Genomic DNA, 23,193 nt, shown 5'->3' with positions numbered 1-23,193 from the left:
CTTTTAAAATCCAGTCCTTTTGCAATAAATGTAAAGATTCCATTTGCCTTTCTTGTTATATACTGCACTTGCATGAAGATTCTTCTTCATTCAAACTGGTCTCATGTCCAAGGCTTGCCCATGTTGTTGACTTTATCACTTTGCAATAGTCTTCAAGGCGAACACAAGCAGTGCTGTTTAGTTTCTTGAGCTTTGCGGATTGAATGCCCTATTCTTGGAGTACGGTCAAAGGATAGAAACAGGCTATTCAACCACAACAGCGTATGTCCAGTGACCCAAGCCAGGAATCAAACCCAAGTCCCTGGCGCTGTGAGGCAGCAGTGCTAACCACTGTGCCACCATTGTCACCCTGGCACTTTTTTTTTTGAAACGAGGAGATGGAAATAGTGAGGTGGAAGATTGTTTTAAATTTCAGGTTAGCACCATGTAATTGCTGGTTCTGCTTCAACAGTCTCTCAAATAAGCAGGAGTCAACCTCTACTTCGCAATATCTGAATTATACCACAGCATTAGCTAGAGTTTGTAAGAATGAAATTACCTGTTATGTGAACTGTTTTGTTGTCAGCCTCGATTCCAATCTAGCATGATCAACCCCGAGTCAGATGCTCATGATTTCAATCCACAGATTTGGGCGCTTAGCCTGGGTTTACAGTTCAGTGCAGTACTGAGGGAGTGCGACACTCTTACAGCTGTCATCTTTGAAATAAAGCATTTAAACTGGACTTCAAAAATCCACCCTTTTCAGGTGGATTTTTAAAAATTCTTCCACAGAAAGTGGGTGTCACTGGCTAGGTCAGCGTTTCGTGTCCGTCCCTAAAAAGATGAGTTGCTTTTTTGAATTGCTGCAGCCCATGTGATTTAGGTACATCCACACTGTTGTTAGGGAGAGTATTCCAGAATTTTAATCCAGTGACAGTGAAGGAACAATGATACAATTCCAAGTCAGGATAAATTATCAATAATTTAGCTTTTTGACCTTGCGTTGTAAAGTTTATTTTTGTTTGTTCAAAGTGTGTGGAATTTTATGGCTTATTCACTGAGCAAGTGGCTTGAATCTCAAACTTTGTCTACTGTAATCAAAACAGCAAGAAGTCTCACAACACCAAGTTAAAGGTCCAACAGGTTTATTTGATAACACAAACTTTCAGAGCACTGCTCCTTCATCAGATAAGTGGAGACTTTGGTTCACAAACAGGGCAGATATGGATACAGACTCAATGTCAAGATAATGGTTGGAATGTGAGTCTTACAGGTACAGACAGTGAAAGCGGAGAGAGCAATAACGATAGGACAAAGAGGAGTTGAATTGTCTCAAGCCAGGACAGTTAGTAGGATTTTGCAAGCCTAAACCAAATGGTAGGGGTTACAGATAGTGTGACATGAACCCAAGATCCTGGTTGAGGTCATCCTCATGCGTGCGGAACTTGGCTATCAATTTCTGCTTGGCGATTCTGCATTGTCGTGTGTCTTGGTAACCAACACATTATTTGTCCTTTATCAAATCTTACCAACAACTTGAGGGTCTGATCTAGGATCGTAACAACACTCAGGTCCCTCTACTGCTGCACCTCCTTTAGAATTACTTGTTTAAAACTAACTCCTACGTTGAAACAGCTGAGAGAAGAATATCCTCACAATTATTAAATATTTGCTCGTATCAGCAGTAGTAATTTCTCGAATCAAAAATGTATAATTTTTTGCAAGAACAGAGTGTTTTTTATCATTTATTAATAGATCACTCTAGCATTTGTGCTTCACCACTAGATTTCAATCAAGCTGTGTATTATGGCCCTCTTTATAGAGTAATTTATACATCAGGTGGCATTTCCATGTCTATTAAAGGTCTACTCTCCATCTTATTTATCCTTTAGCATTGGCCATCGGAGTAACAACCATTAGTGGGAGAAAAAGCAATAAAATCAAAATAAAACTGACCTCTCAGTCACACTGGGGCTATAATTTACATCAGCAGAATATCTGATGGAGCCTGCTGTTAGTGAGACTTGCTGTTTCATAGTCAGGTTTTAAGGTTATTTTGTGGTTAAGTTGCGGAAAATGCGAGTTGATAATGTCACAGTGAAGGAAATAACATCCTGGACCTGAATAACCAAGGCAAGCAATTGCGTATCCCCTTAACTAATCAGATTGAAGGGTTGTGAAATTAACAGCACAGGGACTGAGAAGGAGGTAAAGCTTGGAGCTGGATGTTACAACCTTCCGCCAACTGTGCCTCACATAGAATATGCTGGGTGGCTAGCAAAAATCACCTTCCCGCCTACCCCTGAAACCCATCCCCATAACACAGTGGGCAAGTACAGTCCCTCGAGCCCTATTAACTGAGCAGCATGCTGGCACAGTGGTCAGCACTGCTGCCTCATAGCATCAGGGACCCGGATTCGATTCCTGGCTTGGGTCACTGTCGGTGTGGAGTCTGCACGTGCTGCCTGTGTTTGCGTGGGTTTCCTCCGGGTGCTCTGGTTTCCTCCCACAGTCTGAAAGACGTGCTGGTTAGGTGCTAAATTCTCCCTCCGTGTACCTGGATAGGCACTGGAGTGTGACAACTGGAGCATTTTCACTGTAACTTCATTGCATTGTTAATGTAAGCCTACTTGTGACATTAATAAATAAACTTTAAAACTTTAAACTTACAACTTTAAAACGGAGACAGTTAGAGGCTTAATTCTTCCTCCTTCACCATAATACTTTGGAAGACAGACAAGACTGGGCAAGCTGGATTTTCACTGACTCTGATATAAAAAATGTGGTTAGAAAGGGGATACCTCTGCTGGTTAGGTGCATTGACCTGAACAGGCGCCAGAGTGTCATGACTAGGGAATTTCACAGTAACTTCATTGCACTGTTAATGTAAGCCTTATTTGTGACTAATAAATAAATGAACTTTACTTTAAAGGATGCCCCGTGCACATCAGTGCCCCACTCAAGATGGCACACCACACTCTCCATCCCCCTGCCCCTGCATTCCCCTGTACAGACAGGCTGGGCTTGTTTCCAGTTGAGTTTAGAAGAGTGAGGGGTGACTTGATTGAAGTATATAAGATCCTGTACGGTCTTGACAGGTTGGAGGTGGAAAGGATGTTTCCTGTAGTGGGTGACTGCAGAACTAGGGGGCATTGTTTTAAAATTAGGGGTCAGCTACACAGGGCAGGGAGGAAGAGAATGATTTTCTCTCAGTGGTTTGTGCAACCTCGAAGCTCTCAGCCTCAGGGTGAAATGGAGACGGGGTCATTGAGTATTTTTAATGCAGAGGGAGATAGATTCTTGTTAGGCAAAGGGATCAAAGGTAATCAGGGTGGATGGGAATTTGAAACACAAAGAGATCAACCATGATCTTATTGAATGGTGGAGTGTGCTTGAGGGGCTGAATGGCCTACCTCTACTTTGTGTGTTCCTTCTGTCCCGGGTGCTCAATCCCTCCATGTCCAGAATTCCCGGACTAGTGTTCAGTGCCCTTGTTACCTTCTTCATGGTGCTGCTGTGGCCCCACTCATGAATTCTAGAGCTTTTGGCCAATCAGATGACCTCCAGTTCCTGATGGTCAGACTTCCTACCACTGCGGGGGTGCTGGGGTGATGAACGTCTCAGTCTTTGTTTGTTAAGCCCACCCACAGCGTAATGTCATTGGGAGGCAACCTCTTTTAAAGCATTGTGATTGATTTTTCTAGTGGCACAGTGGTTAGCACTGCTGCCTCACAGCGCCAGGGACTCGGATTCAATTCCAGGCTTGGGTCACTGTCTGTGTGGAATTTGCACGTTCTCTCTCCAGGTGTTCCAGTTTCCTCCCACAGTCTGAAAGACATGCTGGTTAGGTGTATTGGCCGTGCTAAATTCTTCCTCAGTGTAACCGAAGTGAGTGTGGCGACTAGGAGAATTTCACAATAACTTCATTGCAGTGTTAATGTAAGCCTACTTGTGACACTAATAAATAAACTTAAAAATTAAACAAATGCTTCCCCTTCGGACAAACCAACCCCCATCCCACCACACCCAAGTTAAATCCTAAATAGAGTTCATAGAATCTCTATTGTGTAGAAGGAGGCCATTTGGCCCATCAAGCCTGCACCAGTTCTCCAACAGAGTATCTTACCCAGGCCCAGTCCCGCCCTATCCCCATGCAGTTACCCCACTAATCTGCACATCTTTGAAATGGGGAGTAAACCGGAGCACCAGGAGGAAACCCATACAGACATGGGGAGAATGAGGAAGCTCTGCACAGTCACCCGAGGCCGGAATCGAATCCAAGTCCCTTGCGCTCTGAGACAGCAGGGCTAACCACTATGCCACCACGCTGCCCTTGACTGGCTGGTTAATTCAATGTCAAATCAGATACAAAAGAAATGGAGAGAGAGGGAAAGAAAGATTGGATAAGGAGGGAGAATAATGCACAAAGTAAAAAATAATCTATTTCGCATTTTTAACATTTCTAAAATAAAAATCCGGAAGAATTGTAGCTAATTTTCAATACCGAAAGAGTAACTGGCAACAATATAAATTATCACGTGGCTAAAAGTTGGAGTTGAAATTCCTTGATTTAACTCTCTGAGGCAAGTTTAGTACAGCAACTTCACAACTTTCAATGGTGAGTTTAAGTATAGGTCTCCCCTTTAAGACTGAGATGAGGAGATTTTTTTATCTCTCGGAGGTGACTCGTCTGTGGAATTCTCTTCCTGAGAAAGTAGTGGAGGCCGAATCACTGAATTTATTCACGGCAGAGTTAGTCAGCTTTTTGATAGTCAAGGGATATGACGGGACAATGGAGTTGAGAACAGCCTGCTCAGCCATGATCTTACTGAAGGGCTGAATGGCCTCTTCCTGCTCCTAAATCCTATGTTTCTGTGGCGGATAACAAGATGCCACTTCCATGAAACGAAAGAATGAACAGGGATTTTTGGATAGCAGCCTGCTGTTTACCATGCATCTTCCCTTGCCTGAAGTTGCTGTACGATTTGCACATGAATAATTGTAATTTTGAGAGCAAAATCTGGGTCACGTATATAAATATAAATTTCAAGATTTAAGAGAGTCATTAGAAAACAGTGATAAAATTTCTAGCCTCTGATGATGGTTATGTATCTTGTGATCACACCTGTTCCTTGCATAAGTATTATTCAATCTCCAACAAGCAACATTCTCCAGAAAATTGAACACTCTTTCATGCCAGTTGACTTGAAGGGTGAGAAAGAACACCATAGCAGGACGCACAGCTCCGTGGAATAGCCGTAACGACTGTGGTCACTGGTAAGGAGGGAGTGTCGGGAATAACAATAGACAGAAGCTCAAAGGTGAAAGTGCACAAGACCTTGTTTTTTTGGTTACAAGTGTGCTCCAGATTACAGCGCTCTAGAATTTGCTCAAGTTTATAAATTACTTGATCTTTACTCGTTCTAGTTTATGGAGGTCATCCAAAGTCCTCTGGTGTGTTCGACGTGAAACTCGCTCCCAGCCATCTGTTCTCTCAATGCATCAGTTAATGTACCCCATCTGTGAGACATTACATTTGCTATTTGTCGCAATTATATTAATAACAAAATCTGGGTATAAGATAGCAGCCTTGATAGAGCATTGGAATGGGCAGGTTTCAAATAATATAGAATTTAAAATTTTCTGTTAATAAAAAAGGGATTGCAATAATGTATCATATTAATATTAATTAGTGTGTCATATTAATATTAATTAGTGAGTCATATTAATATTAATTAGTGTATCATAATTAAATTCTGCCTCTGTTGTGCAGTCATAAACCACTTGAAACACATTGCTTTGATTACAGAATTGGGCACAGTGTAAAAATACAAATCCACCACTTCACACCTCTTTTAAAACTGGTGACAATTTTATGGCTTCACTTTTTACAAAAAGAGAAGTCCGACTTTTTTTTAAATGCTGGAAAGCTAAATTTCAGAAATAGGCTTTCTTTCTGGAACTTTCAACATTTGATTTTTGGTTTGATTTATTATTATCACACGTATTAGTATACAGTGACAAGTATTGTCTCCTGCACCCTATACAGAACACGTGTTCAGAACAGCGCAGTGAAGCTTGTCATTTGGAAAAGTGTATCTTAATAAGTGGTATTGTTGGGGTTTAGAGACATACTGATCTCTAAACCCTAACAATACCACTCGCCCAACCAAACACTATCCAAACTTTGATATTCTTACTCACTAGTTTGTCTTGTTTAGGCTTTTGTAAGTGTGTAGATTTGGAAAGGGTTCTGACAACTCATTGGAAAAATATTTAATATTATTGAGGGTGACATAGTGACACAGTGGTTAGCACTTGTGCCTCACAGCGCCAGGGACCCAGGTTCAATTTCAGCCCTGGGTTACTGTCTGTGTGGAGCTTGTATGTTCTCCCCATGCCTGCATGGGTTTCCTCCGGTTTTCTCCCACATTCTGAAGATGTGTAGGTTAGGTGGATTAGCCATGCTAAATTGCCCCTTAATGTCCAAAGATGTATAGTTTAGGGGAATTAATGAGTTAACTATATGGGGTTATAGGGATAGGGACAGGGTAAGATGCTCTTTTGGAGAGTGGGTGCAGACTTGATGGACTGAATGACCTCCTTCTGCATTGGGATTCTATTTGATGATGAATATTGATTACTATTTGAAGCTTAAAATTTATGCACATTAATGGGAGTATCCTTTTGAATTTTGCACAAGGAAACAATAACTTACATTTATTTGGCACCTTTCACCCCTGGAAACCTTCCACTAGCATGCCTCTGTGGCTAATAAAGACAAATCTTTTCTCATCAAATATTCCTGTTGCTATTACAGATATGGATGGAAATTTTAATGTCTTGTGCCATTCACTTATTGAATAACTTTATTTGCGGGCTAGTGGGTTTGGCAGGTTACAGGTATGAAAAGTTTTGATTATTGTTTTATTTTCTACAGTCATGCTCAGTGATTCTTCTAAATGTCTTACCCTGGTGAAATAAGTCACACGCAATGTGTGTGCAAGAGAGAGAACCTTTGTTTGACATACGTTAAACAAAGAGGGCTAAAAGAGGACATGAGAAGACTTTGGCTGATAGGATTAAGGAGAATCCTAAGGCGTTCTATAGATATGTTAAGAACAGAAGATTGGTTAGGGCAAGATTAGGGCCAGTTAGAGACAGCAGTGGCAAGTTATGTGTGGAACCGGAAGAGATTGGAGAGGCATTGAACCAATATTTCTCTTCGGTATTCACGCAGGAAGACATAAATGTAGCTGTGGAGAACACTGGGTTACAGGGTTGTAAACTGGATAGTATTGCAGTTGATAAGGAGGATGTGCTAGATATTCTTGAGGGTTTGAAAATAGATAAGTCCCCTGGGCCAGATGGGATTTACCCTAGGATTCTCTGGGAGACAAGGGAGGCGATTGCAGAGCCTCTGGCTCTGATCTTCACGTCGTCGTTGGTCACAGGTATAGTGCCAGAAGATTGGAGGATAGCGAATGTTGCCCCATTGTTTAAGAAGGGGAACAGAGACTTCCCTGGGAATTATAGACCGGTGAGTCTTACTTCTGTTATGGGCAAGGTTTTAGAAAAAATTATTAGGGATAGGATTTATAGTTATTTAGAGAGTAATGAATTGATTGGAGATAGTCAGCATGGTTTTGTGGAGGGTAGGTCGTGCCTTACTAACCTTATTGAGTTTTTTGAGAAAGTGACCAAAGAGGTAGATGGGGGTAAGGCAGTTGACGTGGTATATATGGACTTTAGCAAGGCGTTTGATAAGGTTCACCATGGAAGGCTTCTGCAGAAAATGCAGATGTATGGGATTGAGGGTGATTTAGTTAATTGGATCAGGAATTGGCTAACAGATAGGAGACAGAGGGTGGTGGTTGATGGTAAGTATTCGTCATGGAGTTCGGTTACAAGTGGTGTGCCTCAGGGATCTGTTTTGGGGCCACTGCTGTTTGTAATTTTTATAAATGATCTAGATGAGGGTATAGTTGGGTGGATTAGTAAATTTGCTGATGACACCAAAGTCGGAGGTGTGGTAGATAGTGAGGAGGGGTGTCATAGTTTACAGAGAGACTTGGACAAGTTGCAGAGCTGGGCCGAGAGGTGGCGGATGGAGTTTAATGCGGAAAAGTGTGAGGTAATTCACTTTGGCAGGAATAACAGATGTGTAGAGTATAGGGCTAACGGTAGGACTCTGAATAGTGTTGAGGAACAGAGGGATCTAGGTGTATGTGTACCTAGATCCCTGAAAGTTGGGAATCAAGTAGATAAGGTTGTTAGGAAGGCATACGGTGTCTTGGCGTTTATTGGTAGGGGGATTGAATTTAGGAGCCGCAGAGTCATGTTGCAACTGTACAAAACTCTGGTGCGGCCGCACTTGGAGTATTGTGTGCAGTTCTGGTCCCCACATTATAGGAAGGATGTGGAGGCATTGGAGAGGGTGCAGAGGAGGTTTACCAGGATGTTGCCTGGTATGGAGGGGAGGTCCTACGAGGAGAGACTGAGGGATTTGAGGTTGTTTTCGTTAGAAAGAAGGCGGCTAAGAGGGGATCTTATTGAAACATATAAGATGATTAAAGGTTTAGATAGGGTGGACAGTGATAGCCTTTTTCCTCGGATGGAGGAAGCTAGCACGAGGGGGCATAGCTTTAAATTAAGGGGTGGTAGTTATAGGACGGATGTCAGAGGTAGGTTCTTTACCCAGAGGGTGGTGAGGGATTGGAATGCCCTGCCTGCTGCAGTTGTAAATGCGCCTAGTTTGGGGGCGTTTAAGAGATCCGTGGATAGGTTTATGGATGGAAAGGGATTGGTTTAGGTTAGAGGGTCATTGCTTTTTAATTGGTCGGCGCAACATCGTGGGCCAAAGGGCCTGTTCTGCGCTGTAATGTTCTATGTTCTATGTTACTAACAGCAACACGACCCTACATCCTGAAACTGGTACCAAACAGGAACAGCTATCATCATGTTATCATCGTAAGAAGTCTCACAACACCAGGGTTAAAGTCCAACAGGTTTATTTGGAATCACGAGCTTTCGGAGTGGCCACTCACTGACGAAGGAGCAGCGCTCTGAAAGCTCGTGATTCCAAATAAACCCGTTGAACTTTAACCTGGTGTTATGAGACTTCTTACTGTGCCCATCCCAGTCCAACGCCGGCATCTCCACATCATATTATCATTCCATGACGATGCCTGATATTTATTATTTGTGAGTTTGATAGCTCAGTTAAAAATAAATTCCTCTAAATAAAGTATTGCAAGATGCTTAGGGAGCTCACACTCAGAATTAGGAGCAGGAAACGACTATTTGGTCCTTCGAACCTGCTCTGCCATTTAATAAGATCATGGCTGATTGGATTGTGGTCTCAATTCCCACATTCTGTCTATCCTTGATAACCTTTGTTTCCCTTGTTAGTCAAGAATCTCTCTACCTCTGCATTAAAAACATTAATTGACTCTGTCTCCACTCCTCTCTGGCGAAGAGAGTTCCAAAGATTCATGGCCATCTGAAAGGGACATTTTTTTTTCTCATCTCCAACTTAAGTGAGAGACTGCTTATTTTCAAACTGTGTCCCCTAGTTCTAGTCTCTCCCACAAGGGGAAACGTCCTTTCAGCATCCATCCTCGGCATCTTAGATGTTTCAAATAAGATCATCTCTCATTCTTCTAAACTCTAGTAGATACAGGGCCAGCCTTCCCAAGCTGTTTTTTGTAAGATAACCCTTCTACCATAAAACCCTTACAGTGCAGAAGTAGGCTTTCCGGCCCATCAAGACCTCACCAACTCTCCGACAGAACATCGGTCCACCTCCTGCCCCGTCCCTGTAACCCCACCTATTTACCCCACTAATCATTCTAACCTACACATCTTGGGACACTAATGGGCAATTTAGCATGGCCAATCCACCTAACCTGCACATCTATTTGGACCGTGGGAGGAAACCAGAGCACTCGGAGAAAATCCACGCAGTTACTGGGAAGACGTGCAAACTCCACACAGACAGTCACCCAAGGCTGGAATCGAATCTGGGTCCCTGGCGCTGTAACGCAGCAGTGCTAACCACTGTGCCACCATGCCATCCCAGATATCAGTCAAGTGAACCCTCTCTGAACTGCTTTTAATATATTTATATACTTTATTAAATCAGGAGACTAAAACTGTACATAGTACTCTCAATGTGGTCTCACCAATGCCCTGTACAAATGTAGCAATACATCCCTACTTTTATTTTCCATTTATTTAGCAATAAATTACATTATTCGTCATCACTTACTGTACCTGAATACTAACTTTTCCTTATTCATGTCCTGGGATGACAGATCCCTCTGTAACTCAGAATTCTGTACTCTCTCTTAATTTAAATATTTTGCTTCTTTTCTATTCTTCCTGCCAAAATGGGCAAGTTCATATTTTCCCATATTATATTACACCTGACAAATTTTTCCCCACTCCCTTTGCAGATTCCTTATGTCCTCTTCACAAAATATTTTCCTACCTACCTTTATTTATATCATCAGCAAATTTAGTAACCCCATACATTCAACCAAGTCATTGACATAAATTGTAAAATGTTAAGGTCCCAGCAGTGATCCTGTGGCATTGCCACTCACTGCATCTTGCTGACCTGAGTTTGCTGACTTCACTTCTTCTCAGGTTTATTCTGATATCCCGAGGGATTCTCTCTCGTGGCTATCCGGGTAAGTATAGTTAAGTATTCTTAAGACACTATAGTCACGAAAGCCTGTCAATGCCTCTACTTTCTCAGAAGACTAAGGAAATTTGGCATGTCAGCTACGACTCTCACCAACGTTTACAAATGCACCATAGAAAGCACTCTTTCTGATTGTATTACAGCTTGGTATGACTCCTGCTCTGCCCAAGACCACAAAAAACTACAAAAGGTCATAAATGTAGCCCAATCACACAAACTAGCCTCCCATCCATTGACTCTGTCTACACTTCCCGCTGCCTTGGCAAAGCAGCCAGCATAATTAAGGACCCCACGCACCCCGGATATTCTCTCTTCCACCTTCTTCCATTGGGAAAAAGATACGAAAGTCAGGTCACATACTGACTCAAGAACGGCTTTTTCTCTGCTGCCATCAGATTTTTGAATGGACTTACCTTGTATTAAGTTGATCTTTCTCTACACCCTAGCTGTGACTGTAACACTATATTCTGCACTGTCTCGTTTCCTTCTCTATGAACAGTACGCTTTGTCTGTATAGCACGCAAAAAACAATACTTTTCACTGTATGTTAATACATGTGACAATAATAAATCAAATCAAACCAAAACAAAGTAGAGATTTTCAGGAGGTGATTGCAGAGAACCCTTGGACAATCACACTTCTGTTTTGTCAATCATCAGGTGTTATATTTTTCCATACTTAATGACTTGTATGTTATATGAAAATGTATCAACAATTAATGTGACCCCTCACTGAACGTCACTTGTCAGTCATCTGTGTTATACACTTATCATTACGAGGGAGTAAACAACCACCCTTAGTAAATCATGAGTTTTAATAATCATGGGTGATAAGAATGTGGAGCTTGCTACCACATGGAGTAGTTGAGGTGAGTAGCATAGATACATTTAAAGATTAGCACATGAAGATGGTGAATATAAGGATATGTTGATAATGTGAGAATTGGGGGGAGGAAATCTGAGTAAAAGCCACCCACCTGATTTGGCAAAATGACTTTATTTTATACAGAATTCCCACACTGCAGAAGGAGGTCATTTGGCCCATCGAGTCTGCACCGACCACAATCCTACCCAGGCCCTATTCCTGTAACCCCATGTATTTACCCTGCTAATCCCCTGACACCAGTGTCAATTTATCATGGCCAATCCCCTTAACTCGCACATCTTTGGGCTGTGGGAGGAAACTGGAGCATCCGGAGAAAACCCACGCACACATGGGGAACTCTTTTCTTTCCCAAGCAACTAAACAAAATCAAATGAACTTAGGGGCAGCTCCCTAAAAGGAGGGGATCCACCTAAAACAAAAGACTAAGTGGAAAGGAAACTTAAAAATCAAATTAAAATGTGATTAAATGGGGTCAATAATACACCTCAGTCCCTGCGGTGCCCAACGGGCATGGAAGGCATCAGCGGTGTCCTCGGACATCGCATGCTCCCTTTCCAGGGAACCTGGCCGTGAATGTAGCCGCAGTAAAGAGGCAGACAGCCAGGTTGGATGACCCCCTCGATCACCCGCTGCCTAGACCTGTAGATAGCTTGCCTTGCCAGGAGCAGGTTCAGGTTCAGGAGGAGGTCATCCTCCTTCCCCATCCCACCTCTGCCCATAGATCAGGAGTGTGGGACTGACTGCAAAACATCAACAAGAGGTTTTTGAGAAAACTGAAAAGGTTGTGCAGCCTACAACACAGGACATAGACATGGTTCATGGACTCCACAAGGTTGCAAAAAGGATACATTTGGAGCCCATGAACCAGTGCAACCTATGGTTGTACAGTACTGCTGCATGAAGCACCTTCCACCCCAGGTCCCCAAGATAGTGGGGGGAGATCCATCCGTAGAGGGAGTTCCACTGGGAACCTCCACTGCCTGGCGGCAACAAGGCCCTCCAAGGTGTGTCCAGGCGATGGGTAAGGACACAGTAGTAGAAGGTGTGCAGCCTGTACAGGAAACACCTCTGTGCGGTAGCAAAGGGCACGAAGGACATTTCCACAAAGCAGCTCAAACTGGGGCCTGACCCAGGAGGTGGGGGTTCTAGGCTGGGGCCAATGTGAAATTCCGTCCAAGCAGAGATACACTCGGGTGGGATCCCACCGCACAGTTGTGTCTCCTCGAGACCATGTGTGCCCTCAGGTTCGAGCACAACTGTCCTAAGGTCTCAGATGGTTTTGGCCACGCGCCAGACGGCCACCCCCGCGCACTCAGCCAGCATGTGGGGGTTCATCCAGCCCACCCCTCCACTGTCCAGCGCATCCCTGATCCTGGTCACTCCGGCATCCACGGCCCTCCTCTCCGCCAGCCACCTGAAGTTAAACGGATGGAGGAGCAGATTCCTGAGCAGCGGCTCTCGCACAAGAGCCGCAGACTCGGAGAGAATGTGCAAACTCTACACAGACAGTGACCCGAGCTCAGAATTGAACCCGGGATCCTGGCGCTGTGAGGCAGCAATGCTAACCGCTGTGCCACCGTTTTTGTGCCATAAAATAGGCCTTATTCATTTACGATCTTTCTTTGCTTGTTTCCCTGTTCCCTCAGAATTGAGGAGTAGGCATGTGTGCCATTTGCACATTTCTTGAAGCTGACATGGAATTGTATTTAATATCAGCAACTTGCTTAAGAAGCATCCATTCAGAAATGATCCTTGGGCCTCGCAACCCTTTTTTTTGTGAGGTGGGGATGGGGGCGGGGGGGTGCGGGGGGAGAGAAATATTTGCAATGTTTTTCCACCTCTACAATGACAGATCCCCCGTGTATCCAGAGGGCATTTTTTTTTGGTTGCAATATCCCTTCCTCCATTGCTTTGTTTTAAATAAAGAGATCACAAATCTTGAGGAACATTTTCCCAGACATTTCCCTGCAGCTATAAAATTTACTTTATTGCCGGCTGAAAGCAAAAAAAATCAAGTAATCCCTTCAGTTAAAGTACAGCACTTCCCACTTTAATGTAAAACAGAATAGGTTAATTCAGGGAGGAGGGAGGAATTCTGTGATCCAAATGGAATACTGACATTTAGCTGCTTTGGTTGTAAAATGAGGTTAGGTGATGTTTTCCCAGTTGTTGCTAAGATCAGGATACGTTTTCCTGGCTACAGTTCATCTTGCTTCCTGAATCTTCTGGATAACATTTGTTTCCAGTTAACAATATCATAGAATCCCAACAGTGCAGAAGGAGACCATTCGACCTGTTGAGTCTACAGTGACCACAATAACACCTAGGTCCCATTCCTGTAACCCCACATATTTACCCTACTATTCCCCTGACACTAAGGAAACATCTTCACACTTTTGATTTGATTTGACTTATTGTTGTCACATGTATTAGCGTGCAGTGAAAAGTATTGTTTCTTGCACACTACAGAGACAAAGCATACTGTCCATAGAGAAGGAAATGAGAGAGTGCAGAATGTAGTGTTACAGTCATAGCTAAGGTGCAGAGAAAGATCAACTTAATGCAAGGTAGGTCCATTCAAAAGTCTGATAGCAGCAGGGAAGAAGTTGTTCTTGAGTCGGTTGGTACGTGACCTTAGACGTTTGTAACTTTTCCCCAGTAGAAGAAGGTGGAAGAGAGAATGTCCAGGGTGTGTGGGGTTTTTAATTATGCTGGCTGCTTTGCCGAGGCAGCGGGAAGTGTAGACTGGGTCAATGGATGGGAGGCTGGTTTGCGTAATGGATTGGGCTGCATTCACAACTTTATGTAGTTCCTTGCGGTCTTGGGCACAGCGCCATAGTCTCTGAGCGCCTCCAGCAGCCAGATTTCCGGAACTGCATAAATTATTCAAATGGTATTTTAATATATTTTCACTAGTGGGCCTGGGACTGAAGTCTCAGGGCCCATCAGCTATTCCGCCGCTGCCCCTTCTCCCCAGGCCAAGTGTGGTTCACTCCAGCGGGGTTTAGTATAGCTCTCAACTTGCCCGACCCTGCCAGAGAGGACAATCAAGACCCTCCAGAGGATCGGTGGTAAGGGATGTGACCCCTGGGCATTGCCATCTTGGTAGTCTTAGCCTTGGCCACCTGGCACTGTCCAAGGGACAATGTAGCAATGCCCAGGGAACCTATTGGCACTGCCCACTGAGCATAGGGTAGTGCCAATGGGGCAGGGCAGGGCCTGGTCTAAAGGGACATGGCCTCTGGGATCAATCGTTGAGGGTGGGGGGAGGCTGCCACTCTGCACTTTGGGTCGAGTAACAGAGAGAGGTCAACGATTGGAGCTGGCTATCGGGTTGCGGGGGGGGGCAGCCTGCTAGGAGGTTCGGGACTGCAGTGGGTAGGGGGGGGAGCTTTAGGCTGCTGGGGGAGGGTCAGCACTGCAGGAGGGGGCTGGGGCTGCTCTTCAGGGGGATCAGGAGTTCAGGGCTCTGGGGGGGAGGGGGTTGGGGGGGGTTCGAGGCTGGCTCAGGCATCTTCACAGGACCAGTGATCAGGCTGAGGGGGTGGGGGAAGGACCGGCAAGGCGGGGGCCACAGGGCTGACCAGTGATCAGGAGGCCACAGATTGGCACATGGGCAGTGGCCAGCACAGCGCTATGCTGCCGACCTCTCCAGCGGGGATAGGCCCTGCCCATTGATTTTTAGACTGATTCACACTAGTGCACTCTGCAGTGCACAGTGTGTGGGAAATTCATTTTGAAAATCCCCCTGAAAAAAACCAACAGGATTTACTCCAATTTTTACACAAATTGGACACTTAAAATTTTTTTGGGGAGAATCGCCCCTCGATTCCTGTTCCCCAATTTAAAATTGCACAAATATAATTTAGCCTCTTTTCCTCACCACTTTAATAGTTTCACCCTTCAGAGACACTTCACCCACTTAATAACTGGAAATAACTTTGCCTTGAGGGGGGAGCTAGTTTATTTATGGTGAGGATTATGGTGAGCAAGTGGAGCTGAATCCACAAAAATATCCGCCATGATCTTATTGAATGGCGGAGCAGGCTCCAGGTGCCACATGGCCTACTCCTGCTCCTAGTTCTTATGTTCTTATTTCAATAGGAATCAGAATTTGGGGTTTCACCAACACGCATGTGGCCAGAGCTCTGCAGGTTGGAACACAAACTGTCCTCTGCCTCGGCAAAGCAGCCAGCTTAATCAAGGAACCCCATGTACCCCAGACATTCTCTCTTCCACCCCTTCTGTTGGGAAAAAGATACAAAAGTCTGAGGTCATGCCAACCGATTCAAGAACAGCTTCTTCCCTGCTGCCATCAGACTATTGAATGGGCCTACCTCGCATTAAGTTGATCTTTCTCTACATCCTAGTTATGACTGTAACACTACCTTCTGCACTTTGTCTTTTCCTTCTCTATGAATGGTGTGCTTTTTATAGCCCGCAAGCAACAATACTCTTCACTGTATAGCAATACATGTGACAATAAATCAAACTGCAGATGGTGAAAATCAGAAATGCAGACAAATGCTGAAAGCACTCTTCCAACTCTGATGAAAAGTCATCAATCTGAAACACTCCCTGACCTGCTAAGTGTTTCAGGCAGCAACTGACTTAACTCTTTGTGATGTTTCTCTCTCTCCCCCGTGGTTTAATAGTGTCAGGTCATTTTCAGCCGCTTGTACACTGAGCTGATGTTTAGTCAGGATGGCAACTGGTCATTAAACTCAGGTGTGTTACTCCCCCTGAGATGCCACGAATTTGCATTGGGGCACCTTTGACTTGGAAGATAAGTTGCTCTGCTTAAAAATTGAGACACCCCCAGGAAACACACCTGCATGCCCACCATACTAAATCCAAACCTCTCCACAAGCACCAGCACTCCTGCATTACAAACGAACGTGGGATAATTGGGATTTAACGGCTCAATAAGTGTACGGTCCTTAAACAGCGCAAGGAGACACAGAGAGATCTCTCGTTTCCCAGAACAAGCAGACACTGAACACACCCACAACCCTCACCCCAAAACGAAAACCCGCACCTGAACCCTCAAATTATCCTCTTTACAGCCTGCTACACACACACACAAAAATGAACAGACTTGCAGCGTTCGAAACACAGACGAGATATCATGAAACCAGACCCCGGGTCGACTTGGCACAGCAAATATAAACACTACTGTCTGGACCTCCGCTCTCTCCCTCTGTCTCTTTCAGTCTCACCGACACACACACACACATCCAGAAAAAGGAATTTCAGATATTGCCAGGGCTCAAAAAAGACAAACTCCTTAAAAAACTCTTCCTAATTCTTAGACTCACCTCCCTTTTTTGTGATACAAAGATCTCTCTCTCTCCTTTCTCAAATATCCATTAATTTTTTTATACGTGTTTGTTTATCTTTCCCCTTCGTTCAAATCAGGAGATGTTGTCAATTTCTGCTTCCGATATTTACACTTCTCACGGGACAGTAGATTCCGCAGACTAAAAATATCACCCAGTTAAACTAAAAACCGAATTTATCTTGGAAGGGAAACCGTTTTTTACCCACTGGAATCTCCAGCCTGTGAATTACACTGACTTGATGGGAAGCCATGTTCACTTTGCGTTGACTTACATTCAGAAAATTAATTTTGGCTCAGCTGAGGGGTTTTGATAAATTAAAGTAAATGTTTCAGAATCTGTTGCCAAATATAAATATATAGATTGGATAAATCTTGTTAAGAGTAGGGGAAATGTCCTAGTCTCGCCTGAACGGGAGCTTCCCGACAGTCAGGATTTAATCCTCTATATATATGTATGTATTTTTATTCTTGACTTGGTAGTAAATCTTATTTCCCTCACTGCCGGTAATTGTGGGCGTCGAATATATGGACCTCTCCAGGCACCCCAAGGTTGAAGGATATTTTATTGTGTAAACAAGAAAAAAAATCTAATTTCCTTTCAAATTAATAAGATAAACAGAACCCCCTCTAGACTCAATCGTTTGTTTTACTACACAGTCCAATAGATCTAGCTGTGACATGGCTCTGGGTGTAATTCCCAAACACTTGGCAGTGAGGAGAAGCAGACTTGGCACAGGTTTAAAGGGATTGCCTTACCCAATAGCTGAAACAAAAAAAACAGAACTTTTAACAACCCTTTGTTCTCCGTCATATTCAATACTAGGATCATTTAGCACTAAAACAGGCCATTTGGCCCGTTCTCTGTATGTCAGCTCTTCAAAAGAGCTATCCAATTAGCCCAATCTCCATCCTCTTTCCCCAAAGTCCTGCACTTTTTTCTATTTCCAACAGTCATTCCCTTTTCAATGTGCGGATGCCACGGTAGCACAGTGGTTAGCACTGCTGCCTCACAGTGCTAGGGACTCGGGTTCGATCCAGGTGACTGTGCAGAGTCTGCACATTCTCCCCATGTCTGCATGGGTTTCCTCCGTGTACTCCAGTTTCCTTCCACCGCCCAAAGATGTGCAGGTTAGGTTGATTGGCCATGCTAAACTTTCCCTTAGTTTCGGTGGGATTAGCAGAGTAAATACCTGGGGTTACATGTTTGGGCGGGATTGTTATAGTGCAGGCTTCATGGGTTGAATGGCATCCTTGCACTATATGGATTCTATGATTCAATCTGCTTTCACATTTCTGTTGGAGTTACAATTTACCTTAACTCCTGGCGTTATTGGATTTATTACCCAAATACATAAAAGTCTTTTTAATATATCTTGTATCGGAACAATCTCTACATGTAAAACATACTTCATAGACTATGAACTAAGTGCTTTGAGATGTACTGAATGGTGCTACATTAAGGAAACATTTCTTTAGAACATTCTGCCTAACCCACCCATGGTTGGTGTTTAACCTGCACACCATTACTAGTCCAAATAATATGTGCCTACCACTTTCAACATACTTTACCTATTCCCCAATTATTGATAATACCTTCTTTGAAATGTTGATATAGTCTCATGCCAAGGTGCATTAAGTAAGAAGTTTCACAACACCAGGTTAAAGTCCAACAGGTGTATTTGGTAGCACAAGCTACTATCTTTCAGAGCAGCGCTCCGAAAGCTTGTGGCTTGTGCTACAAAATAAACACTAGGAGTTTAACCTGGTATTGTGAGATTTCTTACTGTGCTTACCTCAGTCCAATGCCACATTAAGTGTACACTAACCCTTTCTAGTTAGCTCCTTACCCCTCCCCATCAGGTTGACAAAACAGCGTCTAAGTCACGATTTCATTTTTAAAATAATCTCGCTCCTCAGCCCATGCCCCAGTCAAAGATGTTGATTGTGGCTGAGGTATGATTCCACTGGTGTTGCTAACCTGTTAATGCTTCGTCAGAGTGTGGTGATGATGTGTGAACATTGGCGATCTTTGTCAGGGTGTTATGGGGCTGAGACTGATACTGCTGCAGTCTTTTCCCGATTTCTGTGAATGTCTGTTTCCCTCTGTGCGTCCTTGGACACTGGCTGGGAAGAAACACTTTTGCTGAATATTGTTTTCTTCTGTTTTCAGTCCACCCATACCTCAAATTTAAAATTCTCATCCTTGTTTCCGAATCCCTCCTTGGCCTCATCCTTTTTTTCCCTTCTTTCATGGCTGGATCATCATTTGTTGACCATTCCTAATTGCCCTTCAGAAGGTGGTAGTGAGCTACCTTCTTGAACTGCTTCAATCCATGCCTGGCACTGTGGCACATGGTTAACACTGCTGCCTCACAGCACCAGGGACCAAGTTCAATTTCTGCCTTGTGTCACTGTGTGGAGTTCTCCCTGTGTCTGCACGGATTTCCTCTGGGCGCTCCGGTTTCCTCCCAGTCCAAAGATGTGTAGGTTACGTGGATTGGCCATGATAAAATTTCCCTTAGTGTTCCAAGATATATAGGCTAGGGGATTAGCAGGGTAAATACACAGAGCTACAGGGATAGGACCCCCCGGTGGTGTTAGGGAGGGTAGTTTCAGGATTTTGACCCAGTAACAGTGAAGGAATGGCGATATATTTCCAAGTCAGGGTGGTGTGGAGGGGAACTTGCAGGTGGTGGTGTTCTCATGCATTTGCTGTCCTTGGCCTTCTAGCTGTTAGAGATTACGGGTTTGGAAGGTGCTGTCGAAAGGAACTTGATGAGTTGCTGCCTATCGCTGTAACTTCCACCGGTCCCACAACCCTTTGCCACCTCGCTGTTCCTCCAGCTCTGGTTTCTCAAGCATCCCCTGCTTTAATCGCCTCACCATCCTACTTGGCCTGGATCCTATAAAACTGGAGCAGAGGACATTGGCTTAACCTGTATTGTTTCAGAATCTGAAGTTAAAGTTTGGGGTTCTGTCTGACACCCTAAGACACAACTTAAACAAGTCCTATCTTTATGAGTAAACTTAAAAAAAAACAACTTTTTTTTTAAGTTTAAGGGGAGGTGATTGCCTAATGATATTATCGCTAGACTATTAATCCAGAAACTCGGGACCTGGGTTTGACTGCCGTCACAGCAAATGGTGGAATTTGAATTCAATTAAAAAAATCTGGAATTAAGAATCTACTGATGACCATGAAACCATTGTCAATTGTCGGAAAAACCCATCTGGTTCACTAATGTCCTTTGGGAAGGAAATCTGCCATCCTTATCTGGTCTGGCCTACACGTGACTCCAGAGCCATAACAAGATGGTTGACTCTCAATTTGGGCAACTAGGGATGGACAATAAATGCTAGCTAGCCAGCGATGCCCATATCCCACGAATGAATAAAAAAAAATTGGCTTCCTTTGAAAAATATTGCTCTGAAAAGGGTTTTTTGTATGTTGCAACTGTATAACAATACCAATAAATATTTCAATAAAAACAGAGATGGAGTTCCTAGCTACTCAGTGAAATCTATCTCTGCTGACGGTTAATGCAGCAAGGAAAAGTCCAACGTTATGACTGAAGTGGCTGTCAGTTGCTAACCGTAACAAGCAATGATAATGAGAATCCCTTTGGCACCAGAACCACCAACTAACATTTTTGTATCCTTTTGTCTCCTTCCATGCACAGATAAGGAATCACTGGTACTGCACATCTGCTGCTGCACCAAAGAGAGCTGTCATTGCAGCCAAACATCCTTTTGAAGTGGAACTTAAAGCAGCGAGACTCTATGCATGGTGTGCTTGTGGGCGCAGCAAAAAGCAGGTATTTATTCACTGTCTGTATTTAACACTGCTTCGTTACCTGTCACACTGATTACAGGCACAGGGTCCTTGTTGTTCTCAGAGCGGATCGAACATTATTCTGTACATGTCCCACGAGACGTGCTCAAACCCACTGGGCAATTTTCCAAGTTCATACAGCCTTACTTGTTGACTAAACACTTCAGGAATTCCCAGGTATTCCACCCACAATTTTCCAACCATTAAGAGGTACAGATATTTACCCAGTTAGGTGTGGTCCCGGCATTGAGAGCACAAGGCTCTCAAAATAGAAAAAGATTGGAAATGTAACTTCACTACTAACCTCATTCACTTTGACAAGAGTGAGAATTAACCTCAAATTTAGCCTGGTGTTAATTCACAAACATTCTCGCATTCAGCCCCCAGTGATTGCTTCAAATGATTCTCACTCACACACTGAAATGACAATACACCTTTTCTGATAAAATAATAGTTAATTTTTGGGTGCCCCGGGAAATAAAATCCTTTTGACCCAGGGTCAATGACGTTGCTGGTTTTATTTAAATCAAACCACAACACACTTTTTTTTACATTTGTTTCCGGATGTGGGCTGTTCTATGGCTTTGGGCCCTCAAGCAATTGCTTACTTGGTCTCTTCAGAGATCATTTGGAGTTCTGGATTGGCACTCCAGCACTGAGGAGTGCAACATGTTCAGAGGGACCATCTTTTGTGGGTGACATGATGGTATAATGGCACAGTGGTTAGCACTGCTGCCTCACAGCACCAGGGACCCAGGGTCAATTCCTGGTTTGGACCACTGAGTGTGCCAGGGATCCGGATTCAATTCTGTGCGGAGTTTGCACACTCTCCCGTGTCTGCCTGGGTTTCCTATGCATGCTCCAGTTTCCTTCCACAGTTCAATACATGTGTTGGTTAGGTGGATTGGCCATTCTAAATTCTCTCTCAGTTTACCCAAACAGGTGCCGGAATGTGGCGGCTACAGGATTTTCACAGTCACTTCATTGCAGTGTGAATGTAAGCCTACTTGTGACACTAATAAATAAACTTTAAGCAAATGGATTTTGCAAAGAGCAGCTGATCCGCTTGGACAGGTTTATTTCTGTCAGCAAAGGGGCTGTCCTGGGAAATTGAGCGGAATGGGTCTGGATTCTATGCACCTCCGAAGACTGAGAGGGGGTCTCATTGAGATATGTAAAATTCTTAAAGTGCTTGCTAGAGTAGATACTGAGGGGCTGTGTTGCCTGGATGGTAACTCTTGAAACAAGAACATTGATCCCAGGATAAAGAGATGAGGAGAACTTTCTTCATTCAAGAAGTTTGTGACTCTTTGGAATTGTTGCTACTCAGTTGATAAGTATAGTCAGGACTGGCATCAATAGACTTTTTAACAGTATGGGAATCGTGGAGTATGGGGAGAGGGCATGAGAGTAGAGCTGATGTAAGAACTCAACATTGATCTTATTGAATGGCGAGGCAGGTTTGAGGAGCTGTATAGCCTACTCCTATTACTGTCTTATCATAAAAGTGAAGATTCCCTGCTGTGCCCAAGTTGGGAAACAGATATTTAATTTGTCTCATAAATGGCCATTATTTATATGTAGGCCTAACAGCATCAACAGCTATCAGCATACTCTCTTCCATCTTCTTGCATAGGGAAAAAGATACAAATGTTTGAGGACACGTACCAACCGACTCAAGAACAGCTTCTTCCCTGCTGCCATCAGACTTTTGAATGGGCCTACCTTGCACTAAGTTGATCTTTCTCTACACCCTAGTTATGATTGTAACGCTGCATTCTACACTCTGTCCTTTCCTTCTCTATGAACAGTATGCTCTGTCTATATAGTGTGCAAGAAACAATACTTTTCATTGTATACTAATACATGTGACAATAATTAGTCAAATCAGCAGGACACCATCAAAGGTTCAGACACATGCATTTCAGGCAGAGGCAGTGATCAGGAATGGTACATCTGGTTAATTCCACTCTTTTTTTCCTTTATTCTTTTATCGGATGTGGGCTTCGCTGGCTGGGCCAGCATTTGTTGCCCATCTCTAATTACCCTTGAATGGCTTGCTAAGCCATTTCAAAGGACAGCTATGAGTGAGCCACATAGCTGTGGCTCTGGAGGCACATGTAAGCCAGACCAGGTAAAGACGGAAGATTTCCTTCCCTAAAGGACATTACTGAGCCAGATGCGTTTTTCTGACGATCGACAATGGTTTCATGGTCATTAGATTTTTAATTCCAAAATTTTTTATTGATTTCAAATCTGCTGTGGTGGGATTCGAACCCGGGCCCCCAGAACACTGTGGGGTGGCACGTTGGCACAATGGTTAGCACTGCTGCCTCACAGCACCGGGGACCCGGGTTTGATTCCCAGCTTGGGTCACATTCTCCCCATCTCTGCGTGGGTTTCCTCCGGGTGCTCTGGTTTCCTCCCACAGTCCAAAGGTGTGCAGGT

At 43.8% G+C, this 23,193-nt stretch overlaps 1 protein-coding gene across 1 annotated transcript in view; it reads left to right on the top strand.

Annotated features, from left to right (window-relative positions):
* LOC145359235 (CDGSH iron-sulfur domain-containing protein 3, mitochondrial-like) overlaps positions 1–23,193 on the top strand; it is a 53,584-nt gene that overhangs the window by 4,315 nt on the left and 26,076 nt on the right. Inside the window, exon 2 of the mRNA XM_080213730.1 lies at positions 20,594–20,728. Within this exon, the coding sequence (XP_080069856.1) occupies positions 20,594–20,728 (135 nt within the window). The remainder of the gene's footprint in view (positions 1–20,593; positions 20,729–23,193) is intronic.

The sequence above is a fragment of the Carcharhinus amblyrhynchos genome, chromosome 27, assembly GCF_965287045.1.
Source record: "Carcharhinus amblyrhynchos chromosome 27, sCarAmb.v2.hapA, whole genome shotgun sequence".
Classification (NCBI taxonomy): Eukaryota; Metazoa; Chordata; class Chondrichthyes; order Carcharhiniformes; family Carcharhinidae; genus Carcharhinus; species Carcharhinus amblyrhynchos.
This window is presented reverse-complemented; position numbering and strand designations above follow the sequence as displayed.